At 46.7% G+C, this 20,417-nt stretch overlaps 1 protein-coding gene across 1 annotated transcript in view; it reads right to left on the reverse strand.

Moving 5' to 3' along the window:
* The window catches only part of LOC142184144 (cytochrome P450 2A4-like), a 37,615-nt gene extending 20,859 nt beyond the window's left edge, over nucleotides 1–16,756 (reverse strand). Inside the window, exons 1-6 of the mRNA XM_075258874.1 lie at nucleotides 16,577–16,756; nucleotides 15,086–15,248; nucleotides 13,602–13,751; nucleotides 12,833–12,993; nucleotides 12,292–12,468; nucleotides 1,589–1,730 (exon numbers count right to left, since the gene is read on the reverse strand). Coding sequence (XP_075114975.1) covers nucleotides 1,589–1,730; nucleotides 12,292–12,468; nucleotides 12,833–12,993; nucleotides 13,602–13,751; nucleotides 15,086–15,248; nucleotides 16,577–16,756 — 973 coding nt within the window. The remainder of the gene's footprint in view (nucleotides 1–1,588; nucleotides 1,731–12,291; nucleotides 12,469–12,832; nucleotides 12,994–13,601; nucleotides 13,752–15,085; nucleotides 15,249–16,576) is intronic.
* Nucleotides 16,757–20,417: the final 3,661 nt, after the last annotated feature.

Below are 20,417 nucleotides of genomic sequence, written 5' to 3' on the forward strand. Positions count from 1 at the left end.
ATATTTACCACTTGTGTATAAGGACATAGCTCGGCTACAGCGGACTGGGGCAAAATGGGGCAATTCTACCAATACTGTCTGAAAAGTTACACTATGTTTCTAGCAAAAGACGAGCTAATGACATTCATGGACTTGGCAGATATTCAGGGTCAGGGTTGAAACTTAAATTTTCTGTACCCCAATGTATAATTTCCAAAAGGGTGACTCACCTACTGTTCAGTGACCCCAACCCCCAGACGTGTATTAGAAAGAGTTAATGTTGCTTTAATGCTTCTTTCATTTCAATTCTAACTTTGTTGTGACTCGATACCAAGCGGTAGAGGGGTGTAAGGTCACTCTCCAAACCAGAGACCATAAGATGTGCGCACAACATAGACTTTTCTCTCAACTTCTGTAAATTTCATACATTGGGGGAAGGTGAGGCCTGGAAGGCTATAAAGGGTTAATCAATTTCCCCAAACTGAGCTCTAAGCGCTCCTTGTTGTATCTTCTATGTGTCGTGCTTCTTTTCTATTCTTTTCTTCGTCACACGCCAGTTATTTTACTTTATCACTACCCTTAGATCTCCCGTTAATGTATGTCTAGGGTTGAGCCAATCTTGACTTTTGAGGATCAATTTTAAAATCCGATTTCCAATCATTTTTCATTCGAACCCGATCTCGATCCCAATTCTGATCCCAATGCAAGTCAATGGGATTTTTTTTATTAATTGGAGATCGGATTTTAAAAGCAATCCTATTCACTATACAGCATGGAATCTAACCATTGAACGCTTTAATTGTTGGAATCCACGCTGTTTAGTGAATCATTAAGTAGCCAGAGGATTTTTATTTTCAATGGTGTCCACTTACCTGCAGAGATGGCTGCTCCAGTGCCCGGGGTTCTTCTTCGCCTCGCTGCTGCTCCACGCTGCTCTTCTCGCGTTGCTGCCCCCTGCCTCCCAGGTTAGGAGAGTGTGGGCGGGTTAGGAGAGTGTGGGCGGGTACTGGAAGGGGAGACGTCATGTCTCCCTGCCCTATACCCGCCCACACTCTCCTAAGCCACAAGCCCTGCCTTCCTAGCTCTTTAAACACTAACCTGGAAGGCAGCAGCAGCGAGGTGAGAAGAGCAGCGTGGTGCAGCAGCGAGGCGAGGAAGAAGGAGAACACCGCGCACCGGAGCAGCCATCTCTGCAGGTAAGTAGCTACCAGAGATGTTAGTTTAGTCTCCCATTAGAATGAATGGAGGCAGCCGGCGTGCAGGGGGTTAAGGCTGTGTGCTGGCTGCTTCCATTCATTGCTATGGAACCGCAGCGGAGCCTTCACACTGAGCATACACTCCACTCAGAATGACCGGAGCATATACTCAGTGTGAAGGCTAAGCAAAGCATTGTGGGAAATAGTACCGATCTCAAAGCCACCTAAAAAGATCGTGTTCGGAATTCCGATCGCGATCGCAAAATTTTCTCGATCGCCGATTGGAATCCGATCTTTTCCAAACACGATCGCTCAACCCTATGTATGACCCCTGCGCTGCTGCCGGAAATATAACATGAGCCGATGGTTTCACACTAAAAAGAAAAACAAATCAAACCCATAAAACGTATCACCTTGTATTTCCGGATATTTCAGGAGTATTAGAAGGCCGTATCTCAGGGTCAGGTTTGTGGTCTCGGTTCCCGCAAAGAATAAGTCTAAGATTGTCGCCTCTAAATTTACGTCATGAAATTCTGTGTTTGGATTCTTTTTTTCCTGAAAATTATAAATGTTATATTCTTTTACCTCCTACATAAGATGATGTTACGTGATATTGACACAGTAGAGGATACAATATTATCTTAGTAGCCAATAGAATGATCTCTTGTGTATGTGACGCTCATTGACTATTGGTTGTTATCGGCCCCTCTAAATGTTTTACCCAGAAGGTTTGTTTGTACTTTTGATCATTTACTAACTAGCCCACCTCCTCCCTCCGATGATCTCTTCCCACCTTACAGTATCTGTAGATTGCTGACTACGGATTGTTATAGACGCCATTGACTCTGTGACCCACCTCCTCCCTCCGATGATCTCTTCCCACCTTACAGTATCTGTAGATTGCTGACTACGGATTGTTATAGACGCCATTGACTCTGTGACCCACCTCTTCCCTCCGATGATTTCTTCCCACCTTACAGTATCTGTAGATTGCTGACTACGGATTGTTATAGACGCCATTGACTCTGTGACCCACCTCCTCCCTCCGATGATTTCTTCCCACCTTACAGTATCTGTAGATTGCTGACTACGTATTGTTATAGACGCCATTGACTCTGTGACCCACCTCCTCCCTCCGATGATTTCTTCCCACCTTACAGTATCTGTAGATTGCTGACTACGGATTGTTATAGACGCCATTGACTCTGTGACCCACCTCTTCCCTCCGATGATTTCTTCCCACCTTACAGTATCTGTAGATTGCTGACTACGGATTGTTATAGACGCCATTGACTCTGTGACCCACCTCCTCCCTCCGATGATCTCTTCCCACCTTACAGTATCTGTAGATTGCTGACTACGGATTGTTATAGACGCCATTGACTCTGTGACCCACCTCCTCCCTCCGATGATCTCTTCCCACCTTACAGTATCTGTAGATTGCTGACTACGGATTGTTATAGACGCCATTGACTCTGTGACCCACCTCCTCCCTCCGATGATCTCTTCCCACCTTACAGTATCTGTAGATTGCTGACTACGGATTGTTATAGACGCCATTGACTCTGTGACCCACCTCCTCCCTCCGATGATTTCTTCCCACCTTACAGTATCTGTAGATTGCTGACTACGGATTGTTATAGACGCCATTGACTCTGTGACCCACCTCCTCCCTCCGATGATCTCTTCCCACCTTACAGTATCTGTAGATTGCTGACTACGGATTGTTATAGACGCCATTGACTCTGTGACCCACCTCCTCCCTCCGATGATTTCTTCCCACCTTACAGTATCTGTAGATTGCTGACTACGGATTGTTATAGACGCCATTGACTCTGTGACCCACCTCCTCCCTCCGATGATTTCTTCCCACCTTACAGTATCTGTAGATTGCTGACTACGGATTGTTATAGACGCCATTGACTCTGTGACCCACCTCTTCCCTCCGATGATCTCTTCCCACCTTACAGTATCTGTAGATTGCTGACTACGGATTGTTATAGACGCCATTGACTCTGTGACCCACCTCCTCCCTCCGATGATCTCTTCCCACCTTACAGTATCTGTAGATTGCTGACTACGGATTGTTATAGACGCCATTGACTCTGTGACCCACCTCCTCCCTCCGATGATCTCTTCCCACCTTACAGTATCTGTAGATTGCTGACTACGGATTGTTATAGACGCCATTGACTCTGTGACCCACCTCCTCCCTCCGATGATCTCTTCCCACCTTACAGTATCTGTAGATTGCTGACTACGGATTGTTATAGACGCCATTGACTCTGTGACCCACCTCCTCCCTCCGATGATTTCTTCCCACCTTACAGTATCTGTAGATTGCTGACTACGGATTGTTATAGACGCCATTGACCCTGTGACCCACCTCCTCCCTCCGATGATTTCTTCCCACCTTACAGTATCTGTAGATTGCTGACTACGGATTGTTATAGACGCCATTGACTCTGTGACCCACCTCTTCCCTCCGATGATCTCTTCCCACCTTACAGTATCTGTAGATTGCTGACTACGGATTGATATAGACGCCATTGACTCTGTGACCCACCTCCTCCCTCCGATGATTTCTTCCCACCTTACAGTATCTGTAGATTGCTGACTACGGATTGTTATAGACGCCATTGACTCTGTGACCCACCTCTTCCCTCCGATGATTTCTTCCTACCTTACAGTATCTGTAGATTGCTGACTACGGATTGTTATAGACGCCATTGACTCTGTGACCCACCTCCTCCCTCCGATGATTTCTTCCCACCTTACAGTATCTGTAGATTGCTGACTACGGATTGTTATAGACGCCATTGACTCTGTGACCCACCTCTTCCCTCCGATGATTTCTTCCCACCTTACAGTATCTGTAGATTGCTGACTACGGATTGTTATAGACGCCATTGACTCTGTGACCCACCTCCTCCCTCCGATGATCTCTTCCCACCTTACCGTATCTGTAGATTGCTGACTACGGATTGTTATAGACGCCATTGACTCTGTGACCCACCTCTTCCCTCCGATGATCTCTTCCCACCTTACAGTATCTGTAGATTGCTGACTACGGATTGTTATAGACGCCATTGACTCTGTGACCCACCTCCTCCCTCCGATGATCTCTTCCCACCTTACAGTATCTGTAGATTGCTGACTACGGATTGTTATAAACGCCATTGACTCTGTGACCCACCTCCTCCCTCCGATGATTTCTTCCCACCTTACAGTATCTGTAGATTGCTGACTACGGATTGTTATAGACGCCATTGACTCTGTGACCCACCTCTTCCCTCCGATGATCTCTTCCCACCTTACAGTATCTGTAGATTGCTGACTACGGATCGTTATAGACGCCATTGACTCTGTGACCCACCTCTTCCCTCCGATGATTTCTTCCCACCTTACAGTATCTGTAGATTGCTGACTACGGATTGTTATAGACGCCATTGACTCTGTGACCCACCTCCTCCCTCCGATGATTTCTTCCCACCTTACAGTATCTGTAGATTGCTGACTACGGATTGTTATAGACGCCATTGACTCTGTGACCCACCTCTTCCCTCCGATGATTTCTTCCCACCTTACAGTATCTGTAGATTGCTGACTACGGATCGTTATAGACGCCATTGACTCTGTGACCCACCTCTTCCCTCCGATGATTTCTTCCCACCTTACAGTATCTGTAGATTGCTGACTACGGATTGTTATAGACGCCATTGACTCTGTGACCCACCTCTTCCCTCCGATGATTTCTTCCCACCTTACAGTATCTGTAGATTGCTGACTACGGATTGTTATAGACGCCATTGACCCTGTGACCCACCTCTTCCCTCCGATGATCTCTTCCCACCTTACAGTATCTGTAGATTGCTGACTACGGATTGTTATAGACGCCATTGACTCTGTGACCCACCTCTTCCCTCCGATGATTTCTTCCCACCTTACAGTATCTGTAGATTGCTGACTACGGATTGTTATAGACGCCATTGACTCTGTGACCCACCTCCTCCCTCCGATGATCTCTTCCCACCTTACAGTATCTGTAGATTGCTGACTACGGATTGTTATAGACGCCATTGACTCTGTGACCCACCTCCTTCCTCCGATGATCTCTTCCCACCTTACAGTATCTGTAGATTGCTGACTACGGATTGTTATAGACGCCATTGACTCTGTGACCCACCTCTTCCCTCCGATGATCTCTTCCCACCTTACAGTATCTGTAGATTGCTGACTACGGATTGTTATAGACGCCATTGACTCTGTGACCCACCTCTTCCCTCCGATGATCTCTTCCCACCTTACAGTATCTGTAGATTGCTGACTACGGATTGTTATAGACGCCATTGACTCTGTGACCCACCTCCTCCCTCCGATGATCTCTTCCCACCTTACAGTATCTGTAGATTGCTGACTACGGATTGTTATAGACGCCATTGACTCTGTGACCCACCTCTTCCCTCCGATGATTTCTTCCCACCTTACAGTATCTGTAGATTGCTGACTACGGATTGTTATAGACGCCATTGACTCTGTGACCCACCTCCTCCCTCCGATGATCTCTTCCCACCTTACAGTATCTGTAGATTGCTGACTACGGATTGTTATAGACGCCATTGACTCTGTGACCCACCTCTTCCCTCCGATGATTTCTTCCCACCTTACAGTATCTGTAGATTGCTGACTACGGATTGTTATAGACGCCATTGACTCTGTGACCCACCTCCTCCCTCCGATGATCTCTTCCCACCTTACAGTATCTGTAGATTGCTGACTACGGATTGTTATAGACGCCATTGACTCTGTGACCCACCTCTTCCCTCCGATGATCTCTTCCCACCTTACAGTATCTGTAGATTGCTGACTACGGATTGTTATAGACGCCATTGACTCTGTGACCCACCTCCTCCCTCCGATGATCTCTTCCCACCTTACAGTATCTGTAGATTGCTGACTACGGATTGTTATAGACGCCATTGACTCTGTGACCCACCTCCTCCCTCTGATGATCTCTTCCCACCTTACAGTATCTGTAGATTGCTGACTACGGATTGTTATAGACGCCATTGACTCTGTGACCCACCTCCTCCCTCCGATGATCTCTTCCCACCTTACAGTATCTGTAGATTGCTGACTACGGATTGTTATAGACGTCATTGACTCTGTGACCCACCTCCTCCCTCCGATGATCTCTTCCCACCTTACAGTATCTGTAGATTGCTGACTACGGATTGTTATAGACGCCATTGACTCTGTGACCCACCTCCTCCCTCCGATGATCTCTTCCCACCTTACAGTATCTGTAGATTGCTGACTACGGATTGTTATAGACGCCATTGACTCTGTGACCCACCTCCTCCCTCCGATGATTTCTTCCCACCTTACAGTATCTGTAGATTGCTGACTACGGATTATTATAGACGCCATTGACTCTGTGACCCACCTCTTCCCTCCGATGATCTCTTCCCACCTTACAGTATCTGTAGATTGCTGACTACGGATTGTTATAGACGCCATTGACTCTGTGACCCACCTCTTCCCTCCGATGATCTCTTCCCACCTTACAGTATCTGTAGATTGCTGACTACGGATTATTATAGACGCCATTGACTCTGTGACCCACCTCTTCCCTCCGATGATTTCTTCCCACCTTACAGTATCTGTAGATTGCTGACTACGGATTGTTATAGACGCCATTGACTCTGTGACCCACCTCCTCCCTCCGATGATCTCTTCCCACCTTACAGTATCTGTAGATTGCTGACTACGGATTGTTATAGACGCCATTGACTCTGTGACCCACCTCTTCCCTCCGATGATCTCTTCCCACCTTACAGTATCTGTAGATTGCTGACTACGGATTGTTATAGACGCCATTGACTCTGTGACCCACCTCCTCCCTCCGATGATCTCTTCCCACCTTACAGTATCTGTAGATTGCTGACTACGGATTGTTATAGACGCCATTGACCCTGTGACCCACCTCTTCCCTCCGATGATCTCTTCCCACCTTACAGTATCTGTAGATTGCTGACTACGGATTGTTATAGACGCCATTGACTCTGTGACCCACCTCCTCCCTCCGATGATCTCTTCCCACCTTACAGTATCTGTAGATTGCTGACTACGGATTGTTATAGACGCCATTGACTCTGTGACCCACCTCCTCCCTCCGATGATCTCTTCCCACCTTACAGTATCTGTAGATTGCTGACTACGTATTGTTATAGACGCCATTGACTCTGTGACCCACCTCCTCCCTCCGATGATCTCTTCCCACCTTACAGTATCTGTAGATTGCTGACTACGGATTGTTATAGACGCCATTGACTCTGTGACCCACCTCCTCCCTCCGATGATTTCTTCCCACCTTACAGTATCTGTAGATTGCTGACTACGGATTGTTATAGACGCCATTGACTCTGTGACCCACCTCCTCCCTCCGATGATCTCTTCCCACCTTACAGTATCTGTAGATTGCTGACTACGGATTGTTATAGACGCCATTGACCCTGTGACCCACCTCTTCCCTCCGATGATCTCTTCCCACCTTACAGTATCTGTAGATTGCTGACTACGGATTGTTATAGACGCCATTGACCCTGTGACCCACCTCTTCCCTCCGATGATCTCTTCCCACCTTACAGTATCTGTAGATTGCTGACTACGGATTGTTATAGACGCCATTGACTCTGTGACCCACCTCCTCCCTCCGATGATCTCTTCCCACCTTACAGTATCTGTAGATTGCTGACTACGGATTGTTATAGACGCCATTGACTCTGTGACCCACCTCTTCCCTCCGATGATCTCTTCCCACCTTACAGTATCTGTAGATTGCTGACTACGGATTGTTATAGACGCCATTGACTCTGTGACCCACCTCCTCCCTCCGATGATCTCTTCCCACCTTACAGTATCTGTAGATTGCTGACTACGGATTGTTATAGACGCCATTGACTCTGTGACCCACCTCCTCCCTCCGATGATTTCTTCCCACCTTACAGTATCTGTAGATTGCTGACTACGGATTGTTATAGACGCCATTGACTCTGTGACCCACCTCTTCCCTCCGATGATCTCTTCCCACCTTACAGTATCTGTAGATTGCTGACTACGGATTGTTATAGACGCCATTGACTCTGTGACCCACCTCCTCCCTCCGATGATTTCTTCCCACCTTACGGTATCTGTAGATTGCTGACTACGGATTGTTATAGACGCCATTGACTCTGTGACCCACCTCTTCCCTCCGATGATTTCTTCCTACCTTACAGTATCTGTAGATTGCTGACTACGGATTGTTATAGACGCCATTGACTCTGTGACCCACCTCCTCCCTCCGATGATTTCTTCCCACCTTACAGTATCTGTAGATTGCTGACTACGGATTGTTATAGACGCCATTGACTCTGTGACCCACCTCTTCCCTCCGATGATTTCTTCCCACCTTACAGTATCTGTAGATTGCTGACTACGGATTGTTATAGACGCCATTGACTCTGTGACCCACCTCTTCCCTCCGATGATCTCTTCCCACCTTACAGTATCTGTAGATTGCTGACTACGGATTGTTATAGACGCCATTGACTCTGTGACCCACCTCCTCCCTCCGATGATTTCTTCCCACCTTACGGTATCTGTAGATTGCTGACTACGGATTGTTATAGACGCCATTGACTCTGTGACCCACCTCTTCCCTCCGATGATTTCTTCCTACCTTACAGTATCTGTAGATTGCTGACTACGGATTGTTATAGACGCCATTGACTCTGTGACCCACCTCCTCCCTCCGATGATCTCTTCCCACCTTACAGTATCTGTAGATTGCTGACTACGGATTGTTATAGACGCCATTGACTCTGTGACCCACCTCCTCCCTCCGATGATCTCTTCCCACCTTACAGTATCTGTAGATTGCTGACTACGGATTGTTATAGACGCCATTGACTCTGTGACCCACCTCTTCCCTCCGATGATCTCTTCCCACCTTACAGTATCTGTAGATTGCTGACTACGGATTGTTATAGACGCCATTGACTCTGTGACCCACCTCTTCCCTCCGATGATCTCTTCCCACCTTACAGTATCTGTAGATTGCTGACTACGGATTGTTATAGACGCCATTGACTCTGTGACCCACCTCCTCCCTCCGATGATCTCTTCCCACCTTACAGTATCTGTAGATTGCTGACTACGTATTGTTATAGACGCCATTGACTCTGTGACCCACCTCTTCCCTCCGATGATTTCTTCCCACCTTACAGTATCTGTAGATTGCTGACTACGGATTGTTATAGACGCCATTGACTCTGTGACCCACCTCCTCCCTCCGATGATCTCTTCCCACCTTACAGTATCTGTAGATTGCTGACTACGGATTGTTATAGACGCCATTGACTCTGTGACCCACCTCTTCCCTCCGATGATCTCTTCCCACCTTACAGTATCTGTAGATTGCTGACTACGGATTGTTATAGACGCCATTGACTCTGTGACCCACCTCCTCCCTCCGATGATCTCTTCCCACCTTACAGTATCTGTAGATTGCTGACTACGGATTGTTATAGACGCCATTGACTCTGTGACCCACCTCCTCCCTCCGATGATCTCTTCCCACCTTACAGTATCTGTAGATTGCTGACTACGGATTGTTATAGACGCCATTGACTCTGTGACCCACCTCCTCCCTCCGATGATCTCTTCCCACCTTACAGTATCTGTAGATTGCTGACTACGGATTGTTATAGACGTCATTGACTCTGTGACCCACCTCCTCCCTCCGATGATCTCTTCCCACCTTACAGTATCTGTAGATTGCTGACTACGGATTGTTATAGACGCCATTGACTCTGTGACCCACCTCCTCCCTCCGATGATCTCTTCCCACCTTACAGTATCTGTAGATTGCTGACTACGGATTGTTATAGACGCCATTGACTCTGTGACCCACCTCCTCCCTCCGATGATCTCTTCCCACCTTACCGTATCTGTAGATTGCTGACTACGGATTGTTATAGACGCCATTGACTCTGTGACCCACCTCTTCCCTCCGATGATCTCTTCCCACCTTACAGTATCTGTAGATTGCTGACTACGGATTGTTATAGACGCCATTGACTCTGTGACCCACCTCTTCCCTCCGATGATCTCTTCCCACCTTACAGTATCTGTAGATTGCTGACTACGGATTATTATAGACGCCATTGACTCTGTGACCCACCTCTTCCCTCCGATGATTTCTTCCCACCTTACAGTATCTGTAGATTGCTGACTACGGATTGTTATAGACGCCATTGACTCTGTGACCCACCTCCTCCCTCCGATGATTTCTTCCCACCTTACAGTATCTGTAGATTGCTGACTACGGATTGTTATAGACGCCATTGACTCTGTGACCCACCTCCTCCCTCCGATGATCTCTTCCCACCTTACAGTATCTGTAGATTGCTGACTACGGATTGTTATAGACGCCATTGACTCTGTGACCCACCTCCTCCCTCCGATGATTTCTTCCCACCTTACAGTATCTGTAGATTGCTGACTACGGATTGTTATAGACGCCATTGACTCTGTGACCCACCTCTTCCCTCCGATGATCTCTTCCCACCTTACAGTATCTGTAGATTGCTGACTACGGATCGTTATAGACGCCATTGACTCTGTGACCCACCTCCTCCCTCCGATGATTTCTTCCCACCTTACAGTATCTGTAGATTGCTGACTACGGATTGTTATAGACGCCATTGACTCTGTGACCCACCTCTTCCCTCCGATGATTTCTTCCCACCTTACAGTATCTGTAGATTGCTGACTACGGATCGTTATAGACGCCATTGACTCTGTGACCCACCTCTTCCCTCCGATGATTTCTTCCCACCTTACAGTATCTGTAGATTGCTGACTACGGATTGTTATAGACGCCATTGACTCTGTGACCCACCTCTTCCCTCCGATGATTTCTTCCCACCTTACAGTATCTGTAGATTGCTGACTACGGATTGTTATAGACGCCATTGACCCTGTGACCCACCTCTTCCCTCCGATGATCTCTTCCCACCTTACAGTATCTGTAGATTGCTGACTACGGATTGTTATAGACGCCATTGACTCTGTGACCCACCTCCTCCGTCCGATGATCTCTTCCCACCTTACAGTATCTGTAGATTGCTGACTACGGATTGTTATAGACGCCATTGACTCTGTGACCCACCTCTTCCCTCCGATGATTTCTTCCCACCTTACAGTATCTGTAGATTGCTGACTACGGATTGTTATAGACGCCATTGACTCTGTGACCCACCTCCTCCCTCCGATGATCTCTTCCCACCTTACAGTATCTGTAGATTGCTGACTACGGATTGTTATAGACGCCATTGACTCTGTGACCCACCTCCTCCCTCCGATGATCTCTTCCCACCTTACAGTATCTGTAGATTGCTGACTACGGATTGTTATAGACGCCATTGACTCTGTGACCCACCTCCTCCCTCCGATGATCTCTTCCCACCTTACAGTATCTGTAGATTGCTGACTACGGATTGTTATAGACGCCATTGACTCTGTGACCCACCTCCTCCCTCCGATGATCTCTTCCCACCTTACAGTATCTGTAGATTGCTGACTATGGATTGTTATAGACGCCATTGACTCTGTGACCCACCTCTTCCCTCCGATGATCTCTTCCCACCTTACAGTATCTGTAGATTGCTGACTACGGATTGTTATAGACGCCATTGACTCTGTGACCCACCTCCTCCCTCCGATGATCTCTTCCCACCTTACAGTATCTGTAGATTGCTGACTACGGATTGTTATAGATGCCATTGACCCTGTGACCCACCTCTTCCCTCCGATGATCTCTTCCCACCTTACAGTATCTGTAGATTGCTGACTACGGATTGTTATAGACGCCATTGACTCTGTGACCCACCTCTTCCCTCCGATGATTTCTTCCCACCTTACAGTATCTGTAGATTGCTGACTACGGATTGTTATAGACGCCATTGACTCTGTGACCCACCTCCTCCCTCCGATGATCTCTTCCCACCTTACAGTATCTGTAGATTGCTGACTACGGATTGTTATAGACGCCATTGACTCTGTGACCCACCTCCTCCATCCTGATGAGGAAACAATCGATGAAGTCTCGGGGGCAGTTCACGTCCAAGGTGGCTTTTCGGTCGTTCGCCATTTCCTTAACAAATTGTTTCAGACTAGACATAAGTTGGATCATGGTCTGGTGAGGACCTGGGAGGTAGGACATTATGGTCGGGAAGATGTTATACAGCTAAGGGGGGAAGGAACAGAACAAAAACATAAACATAGTAGTTGTTACATTTATATACATGACAACACTAATAAGTCAGTCATTTTATGTCTGCAATTCCTATATAAAGTCTTCAAAGTATAAACCAGCCTCATGTGGTTGCCCATCCCCCATGTTAGTGCATGGGGGATGGGCAAACCAGTCCATAAAAAGTCGTTTTCGTTCTGAATTTACAAATTTCTAGCTTAGTGGAACCCATTTTTGAGATTTTCCACCCATGAATCCTCCAACGATGTAACTACGGAGACACACTGGTAAAGGTCTCAACGTTAGTGGAACCATCACATTGTGCCCATATACATTATACATCTTGTGTATTAGTTACCTGCCCTGTACGGGTGGTGAACAGCTGGGAAAGTTCATGAATATAGGACATGAGAGCCAAGAACTTTTCATCTTCGTAGTCAAATCTATCACCAAACACAATGGAGCAGATGACATTGGAGACGGCGAATCTCAGCATGTGCGATGGGTTAATAGGAGTTTCTGTCAGTAAATATAAAAGGGGGTCAGTCATTACTTTGAGGGATTTCCAGGATAAAGGTGATGTCGTGATGGTAGGAATCAATATCACATCGGTGGTTGTCCAACACCCAACACGCCCAGTTTGTAGAGACTCCGGTGTACTGCGGCCATGTGACCCATGGATGTGATGTCCTATAGATAGTCTTACTGTTCTATGGGGGTTCTGTGTATCAGACCCCCCGCCATTCTACCCTAAAGATAGGCCATCAATAGGTTAGTTTAGGAAATCCACTTTAGCGAAAATAATACAAAGTAAAGACCATGGTATGGGTGACGACACAGTAAGTCTTTGGGGTTTTCTAAGTTTATTAAGGTTTTTCTGGATACATTCACCACATGGAGTCATCTATTGAGCCAATGTCTATGAAGAGAGCACAACAGTCTCCCAATCTTAGACACTGGAGGGAAAAAGGATCAATCGTGCTGGATTATATAACGTCCAAACCTTAGATCACCCAAATCGAGCTTGTCTGTTCCTGGTTATATCTGGATACATGGATGGAGTACTTAGTTCATAGATATATATGGTCGGCCTTAAAGCACAACAAATATTAGGGATTTTAACCCACCTTTCTCCTTCATAAATTTCTCGGCGAGACATCGGGCTTCTTCTTGGACTCTTTCTTCAATGCTCTTCTTTCCCATTCCAAAACTTCTTAGAGTTGTCAGCGTAAATCGACGAAGGATTTTCCACCTCTCTCCGCTGCTTCCAAAGACCCCTGTAAGTGCAGCCAGCTTTAGACTGGTGTGACTTGTGCCTTGTCCCTATAGCAGATGAAATAAAGCCTTGAAGAGACTTTTAGGTTGGGGTCCCCCATAGTGGAAAATACTGCGGCGTTTTATAGTCACTTGAAGGTGACACAATTTGCAGGAAAATATGAGCATTGGAAAAGCTGTGATTTGCAAAGTCATTGTAGTTTTAGAAATTGCAGCATGTCCATTATACCTATAGAAACACCCTATAAGTTACCCTGTAGGTAAAATGGAAACCGAAACCTCTGTAGACATTCTGTGAAAACCGTGATGCATTGCCGTTGCAGTTTTTCCCGCGACGCCTTTTTGCTTTGGCCCACTGTCTTAACCTTAAAGAGGTTTTCCAAGACTGTGATACTTGAGCTTCATCAAGAAGTGACCCCATGTCTGTTGGCCACACGGTCATGCTGCCGCTTTAGTCCCAAGAAATCTTTCTTTCTTGGATTATTGATGGACGCCTGTGGAGTGTCGTCCTGTGCACTTTGGGTTGGTAAACTGAGCAAATCTTTTTAGAAGTTTTCTCTTATCTTGTACAAGTCAATGGTTTGTAAACACAGAGATATATCCAGTACCAATGCCTAATATTGTATCTCTGTATAAGCTGCAATACCAAAGGCCATTGAAAAGATTGGAGAAAGAAAGTCTACTCCATACTATTCTCAGGCTACACGTCTAAGGAAACTTCTTTACCAAGACTGTAGCTATTGGGCAAGGAGATTCAGGGTGTGTGATAGAGAGCAACCGAGACAGCAGATCATATAAGGACCAAACTGATGACAGACGAAGCGCGTTGGGCGTGGGCGCCATTCCCTCCGCAGGTTGTTACTGAGCTTTGTGGCCCCTGGATTTATTTTAGGTATTTGCTTTTGTCCTGATTTGATACAGATCACAGCCCTGTAGGATCTAATAGTGACTGAATGACTTTATCATCGATTCAGGCTTAATTCTAGATGGATTTTGTGATCTGGCTTTATACACTGACGTCTAGGATTATAGGGATTGTTACCATTCATGACTTATGGGTATAACAGGGGCTTATTGTCCGCGTTTTCTCTATGGGGAGAGGATTTGTATCGAGGTCGCTGTTTGTGCAGTGATTTGTGTTATTTTATGCACTTTGATAAATGTATCTATTTATCAATAATAAAGATATTTTTTGAGATCAATCGATTTGTCTCTAGATTTTTTTTGGGCGTAACCCTTTACATATCTGCAGGAGACAACGGCAGGACAAGTTTTGCAGCAATCAACACATAGAAATGATAGAAAATGTCCAGCTATTGTTATTTTAGTCATTTACCAAAATTCTTAGAAAATATCTCCCCCGTGCCCAGTTCTCCTTTATCATGAAACACGTCGCCGCAGTCCATCATCGCTTCCCTCACCGCGTCGTATCCGATCAGTACGAGCATCCGAATGTTTGCTACATAGAGGATATAGACCGGTCCGTACGTCTCACTCAGCTAAAGAGGGAATATAATAAGATACTATAATTATATGGCGGCCATTATCACACCAGTGTATTGTAGGAGAGAGCAGGAAGACGATCCCTGGAGATGAGGATCCTGAACAATGACAAAGACTTTCTGAATGTCCGACCATGAGATCCAAGTCCTGCACCTAGTAATACTCCATCAGAGACAATGAATAGGATTATGTCACAAGGAATATTACTGTCTATAGGATAGAGGATAAATATCTAATCGGTGGGGGCCTGACCCATTCCTGATCCTGACAACTGCAGTGTTTTAGGTGCACTTTGCATTCACAATAGGGGTAATGGCGGGGTCTTATTTCAAGACTCCCATCTATTTGTTATAAAGCTTCTTTCTGGAAGACAACAGGTTTGTGCATTAGATTTATCCTCTTAATTACAGCAATGACTCTGCAATGCTTCCTGTGCCCTGCGGGGGTGCTGCAGGTACATTGGACACTTGGTGCTGGATTCCCCCACAAGGATCAGGCGGTTGCTGATGGTTCCAGCACTGGCACCTCCTGGGATCAGCTTATTGGTGTGTGACCCATCTAACATAACCTTGTTCTTCTCAGTACACAAGACCTTTCGTTATACACAGTGATACTAATGTCCTATCCCCTATACACATATATCTATATACTGCACATAATCCCCATCATATACATTCATCATCACATTAGCTTCCCTCCTAGTCAGCATTGATCTCATAAATGGACAGCAGTGGGGGACACTCACATACCCCCCTTACCCTACGCGTCTGTCAGCAGAATACAGGCTGCCATCGATGGTCCTCCACATTAACCAATTCAGCTGCAGGTACGCTTGGGCATTAACAGGGTTTTCCCATCTCAGTAACTTATTCCCTCTGCACTGGATAGGAGGTACCTGCAGATCGATGGCCGTCTGACCACTTGGACCCTGATCGTAAGAATGGGGTTCTCTTGCTCCTTATTCTGAATGGTGCAGATGTCAAACAGGTTCGCCCAGATCTTTTCATTTCACCGGGATCAAGGGAAATAGTTGAAGCACAGGGTTGGGGTTCTTCAGTTGTCCTATTGTAATAAACCCCGTGGGGGAGCGCATGTGTCTGACTATTGCTCCATTCAGAACAGGGAGCAATGCACCCCCATTATCATGATTATTGGGGTCCTCACGGTCAGATCTCCAACAATCTGCAGCATATCCCTTATCCTGCAGAATAGGAAGGAATAAGTTGCAAAAACCTGTGAGCTATTTCAGCAACAGATTTGATTATGTGACCAGCTGTGTGTACCTCCTATGTGTACAGGTAACATTGCAGATTATTGCACTTACCTTAACTGCAGACTGGGGTAGTTCTGAGAGGTTGATCTGCAGGATATTCCCCAGGCCGGGTAGAGGGGTAGGTCCTGGGGGCAGGTTCTTCTGCTTTACCCCACTCCACCATTTAATGAGGTATATGAGTAGAGCGACTCCAGTAGCCAGGAGAAGAGTTACTGCAACATTCAGAGCCATCCTGTGACTACTGCGCGGTGTGTACTGTGTCCTGCTGTATATATATATACGTATATGGCCGGGACTCATGCAGTCTCTGAGAACAGGCTGGGTGTGTTTCGAGGGCAGGGTTCGCTGTCTGTTCACACTTCCTGTTCTCTTTCCTACAAGTATCAGAGTCCTCTCCTCTAGTAGTCTCTACCTCTCTATAGCGCACTCCTACTCTCCTCTAGTAGCCTCTCCAGTAGCCTCTACCTCTCTATAGCGCACTCCTACTCTCCTCTAGTTGCCTCTACCTCTCTATAGCGCACTCCTACTCTCCTCTAGTAACCTCTCCAGACAGTCTCTACCTCTCTATAGCGCACTCCTACTCTCCTCTAGTAGCCTCTCCAGACAGTCTCTACCTCTCTATAGCGCAACCAAACCACAACACAAACACGCATATATCAATGATTGCGTGTATCTTTTATGCCTGTTATGGGCCCTACAAAAACCTGTCCTTACCACACAACTGAGAGCAATAAACAAACAACAAGGTAAGTATGACATCTGGTGTCCAAATGTAGTAGCATCAATACACATGATATAATATTAAAATTCCACAATTTTATTAAACAACAATATACAAAATATATAAACAATATGGACAATGTCAGGATGAAGAAATACAGATACAAAAAGCTGGGTATTGCAAAGTGCCAGCTAGAAAGCTGGTCCCTGGAAGTACTACTTAGTTGTTAAAAATAATACAAGATATGTGTAGTCAATATATAGTCTCACCTGAGACACACTGATTGTACAAACACGATTCACGTGTGTGGCGTTATCTAGAAACCATATTGATGCAAATGCATACAGTAATAAATAATGCCAATACTCTATTATATACAATCCCATAAATGGAGGTCCATTATGGTTGAAAAAACGTTATAAATGCAATATAGCCTAGTACACATACATGTCCTGTTATAAAGTTTTTTTGGCAAATTAGCACTTACCCATAATAGGGTCACTAAAGTGGACTAGCAGGGGCTAGCACCGCAATGCCCGAACCCCGACGCGCGTTTCGGCGCAATGCCTTCGTCTATAGCGCACTCCTACTCTCCTCTAGTAGCCTCTCCAGACAGTCTCTACCTCTCTATAGCGCACTCCTACTCTCCTCTAGTAGCCTCTACCTCTCTATAGCGCACTCCTACTCTCCTCTAGTAGCCTCTACCTCTCTATAGCGCACTCCTACTCTCCTCTAGTAGCCTCTACCTCTCTATAGCGCACTCCTACTCTCCTCTAGTAGCCTCTCCAGTAGCCTCTACCTCTCTATAGCGCACTCCTACTCTCCTCTAGTAGCCTCTACCTCTCTATAGCGCACTCCTACTCTCCTCTAGTAGCCTCTACCTCTCTATAGCGCACTCCTACTCTCCTCTAGTAGCCTCTACCTCTCTATAGCGCACTCCTACTCTCCTCTAGTAGCCTCTACCTCTCTATAGCGCACTCCTACTCTCCTCTAGTAGCCTCTACCTCTCTATAGCGCACTCCTACTCTCCTCTAGTAGCCTCTACCTTTCTATAGCGCACTCCTACTCTCCTCTAGTAGCCTCTACCTCTCTATAGCGCACTCCTACTCTCCTCTAGTAGCCGCTCCAGACAGTCTCTGCACATTCTCTTCGCTCCTCCGTCTCCATCTCTTCCCAGAGCCATCTTTACACTGTCAATCCCTGGGCAGCTCTACCTCTCTCTAGCGCGCTCCTACTCTCCGGCTTCTCGTAGCCAGATCCATCTCAGCACTCTCATCATCCATCCAGCTCTATGTTTTACAATAGGTTTTTTTTTTTGCCATTTTTGGCTGGGGCCCCACAGGACGTAAACGCCGCGATTTGCTCGCAGTGGAGATGCTGCAGGAAAAATTGCAGCGTTGTACAGTGCAGGCAAAGTGGAAGGGATTCATGCGAATCCCATCCCTACTTTACGGAAAACCAAAGCCGTTGCTATCTTCTGCTGGATCCTCCCTTTCTTTCCTCGTCTTTCTTTGGCGGCGTCACCTCTGACGCCTGCGCAGTTGGCTCTGCCAGTGAGACACTAGTAGAGCCGACAGCGCATGCGTGCAATTGTGGCCTTGGAACTATGGCCACTGGCCGGCATGCGCAGTCGGCTCTACTAGTGTCTTACTGGCAGAGCCAACTGCGCAGGCGTCAGAGGTGACGCCGCCGAAGAAAGACGAAGAAAGAAAGGGAGGATCCAACAGAAGATAGAGGCGTCACAGGACCCTGTTCTTGGGCAGCGGTGGGGACGCCCTCATCCCATTTTCAGCGCTGCCCCCATCCCCCATCGCTGTGAGAGAACTAATTTACATACCGGTAAAAACCGTTATTTCTAAGGAACGGCGCGGCGGAGATCACATCTTAAGGTAAGAGACGAATAGCCTTTCTAAAGGCGACACCGACGTGTTAGCCACAGAAAAAAAAATTTTAATGGTAGAATCCCTTTAAAAAAGACAGAATTAGGCTGAGGCCCCACGTTGCTGAAACGCAGCTTTTTTGTTTGCACGTTTCGTTGCGTTTTTTTGAGCCAAAGCCAGGAGTGGATTGAGTGGAAGATAGAAGTGTAATAACTTCCTATATATTCCCCATTCCTTTTATAGCCATTCATGATTTGGCTCAAAAAACTGCTACAAAATCTGCAACAAAGAAGCTGCGTTTCCGCAACGTGGGGATTCAGCCTCAGGCCAAAACATCACATTGTGAGACGCCGCGGACAAAAATGCAGCAGATACAAATCACATTTTTTTCTGTTGAAAAATAAAGTTTTGCATTAAAACGTGAAACATAAGACGAGGCTGAGATCGCAGGTCGCCGAGAATCTGATCGTTTCCTGCACGAGATCTTTTCCTATCTGCTGAGATTGACTCAAAAATGTGTCCTTACTATGGCGTTGCTGTGATTGTTCAGAGGGGTCTTTTTTTATCATAAAATTATATGAAAGGTAAAAGTGCAAAATTAAAAATGTTTGTGGTCTTTAAGGTTTATATCTCGCTATATCCATATATAACTGTAATATATACACACACGGGGTGGAGCGGATGGAGCGGCCCCTGTATATAGGATTGCTCTGCCCCCCTGGAGCTCCTCTGATAGTTGTGCCCCCTCCTGTATACACACACGGGGTGGAGCGGATGGAGCGGCCCCTGTATATAGGATTGCTCTGACCCCTGGAGCTCCTCTGATAGTTGTGCCCCCTCCTGTATACACACACGGGGTGGAGCGGATGGAGCGGCCCCTGTATATAGGATTGCTCTGCCCCCTGGAGCTCCTCTGATAGTTGTGCCCCCTCCTGTATACACACACGGGGTGGAGCGGATGGAGCGGCCCCTGTATATAGGATTGTTCTGCCCCCCTGGAGCTCCTCTGATAGTTGTGCCCCCTCCTGTATACACACACGGGGTGGAGCGGATGGAGCGGCCCCTGTATATAGGATTGTTCTGCCCCCCTGGAGCTCCTCTGATAGTTGTGCCCCCTCCTGTATACACACACGGGGTGGAGCGGATGGAGCGGCCCCTGTATATAGGATTGCTCTGCCCCCCTGGAGCTCCTCTGATAGTTGTGCCCCCTCCTGTATACACACACGGGGTGGAGCGGATGGAGCGGCCCCTGTATATAGGATTGCTCTGCCCCCCTGGAGCTCCTCTGATA

The sequence above is a fragment of the Leptodactylus fuscus genome, chromosome 11, assembly GCF_031893055.1.
Source record: "Leptodactylus fuscus isolate aLepFus1 chromosome 11, aLepFus1.hap2, whole genome shotgun sequence".
Lineage (NCBI taxonomy): Eukaryota > Metazoa > Chordata > Amphibia > Anura > Leptodactylidae > Leptodactylus > Leptodactylus fuscus.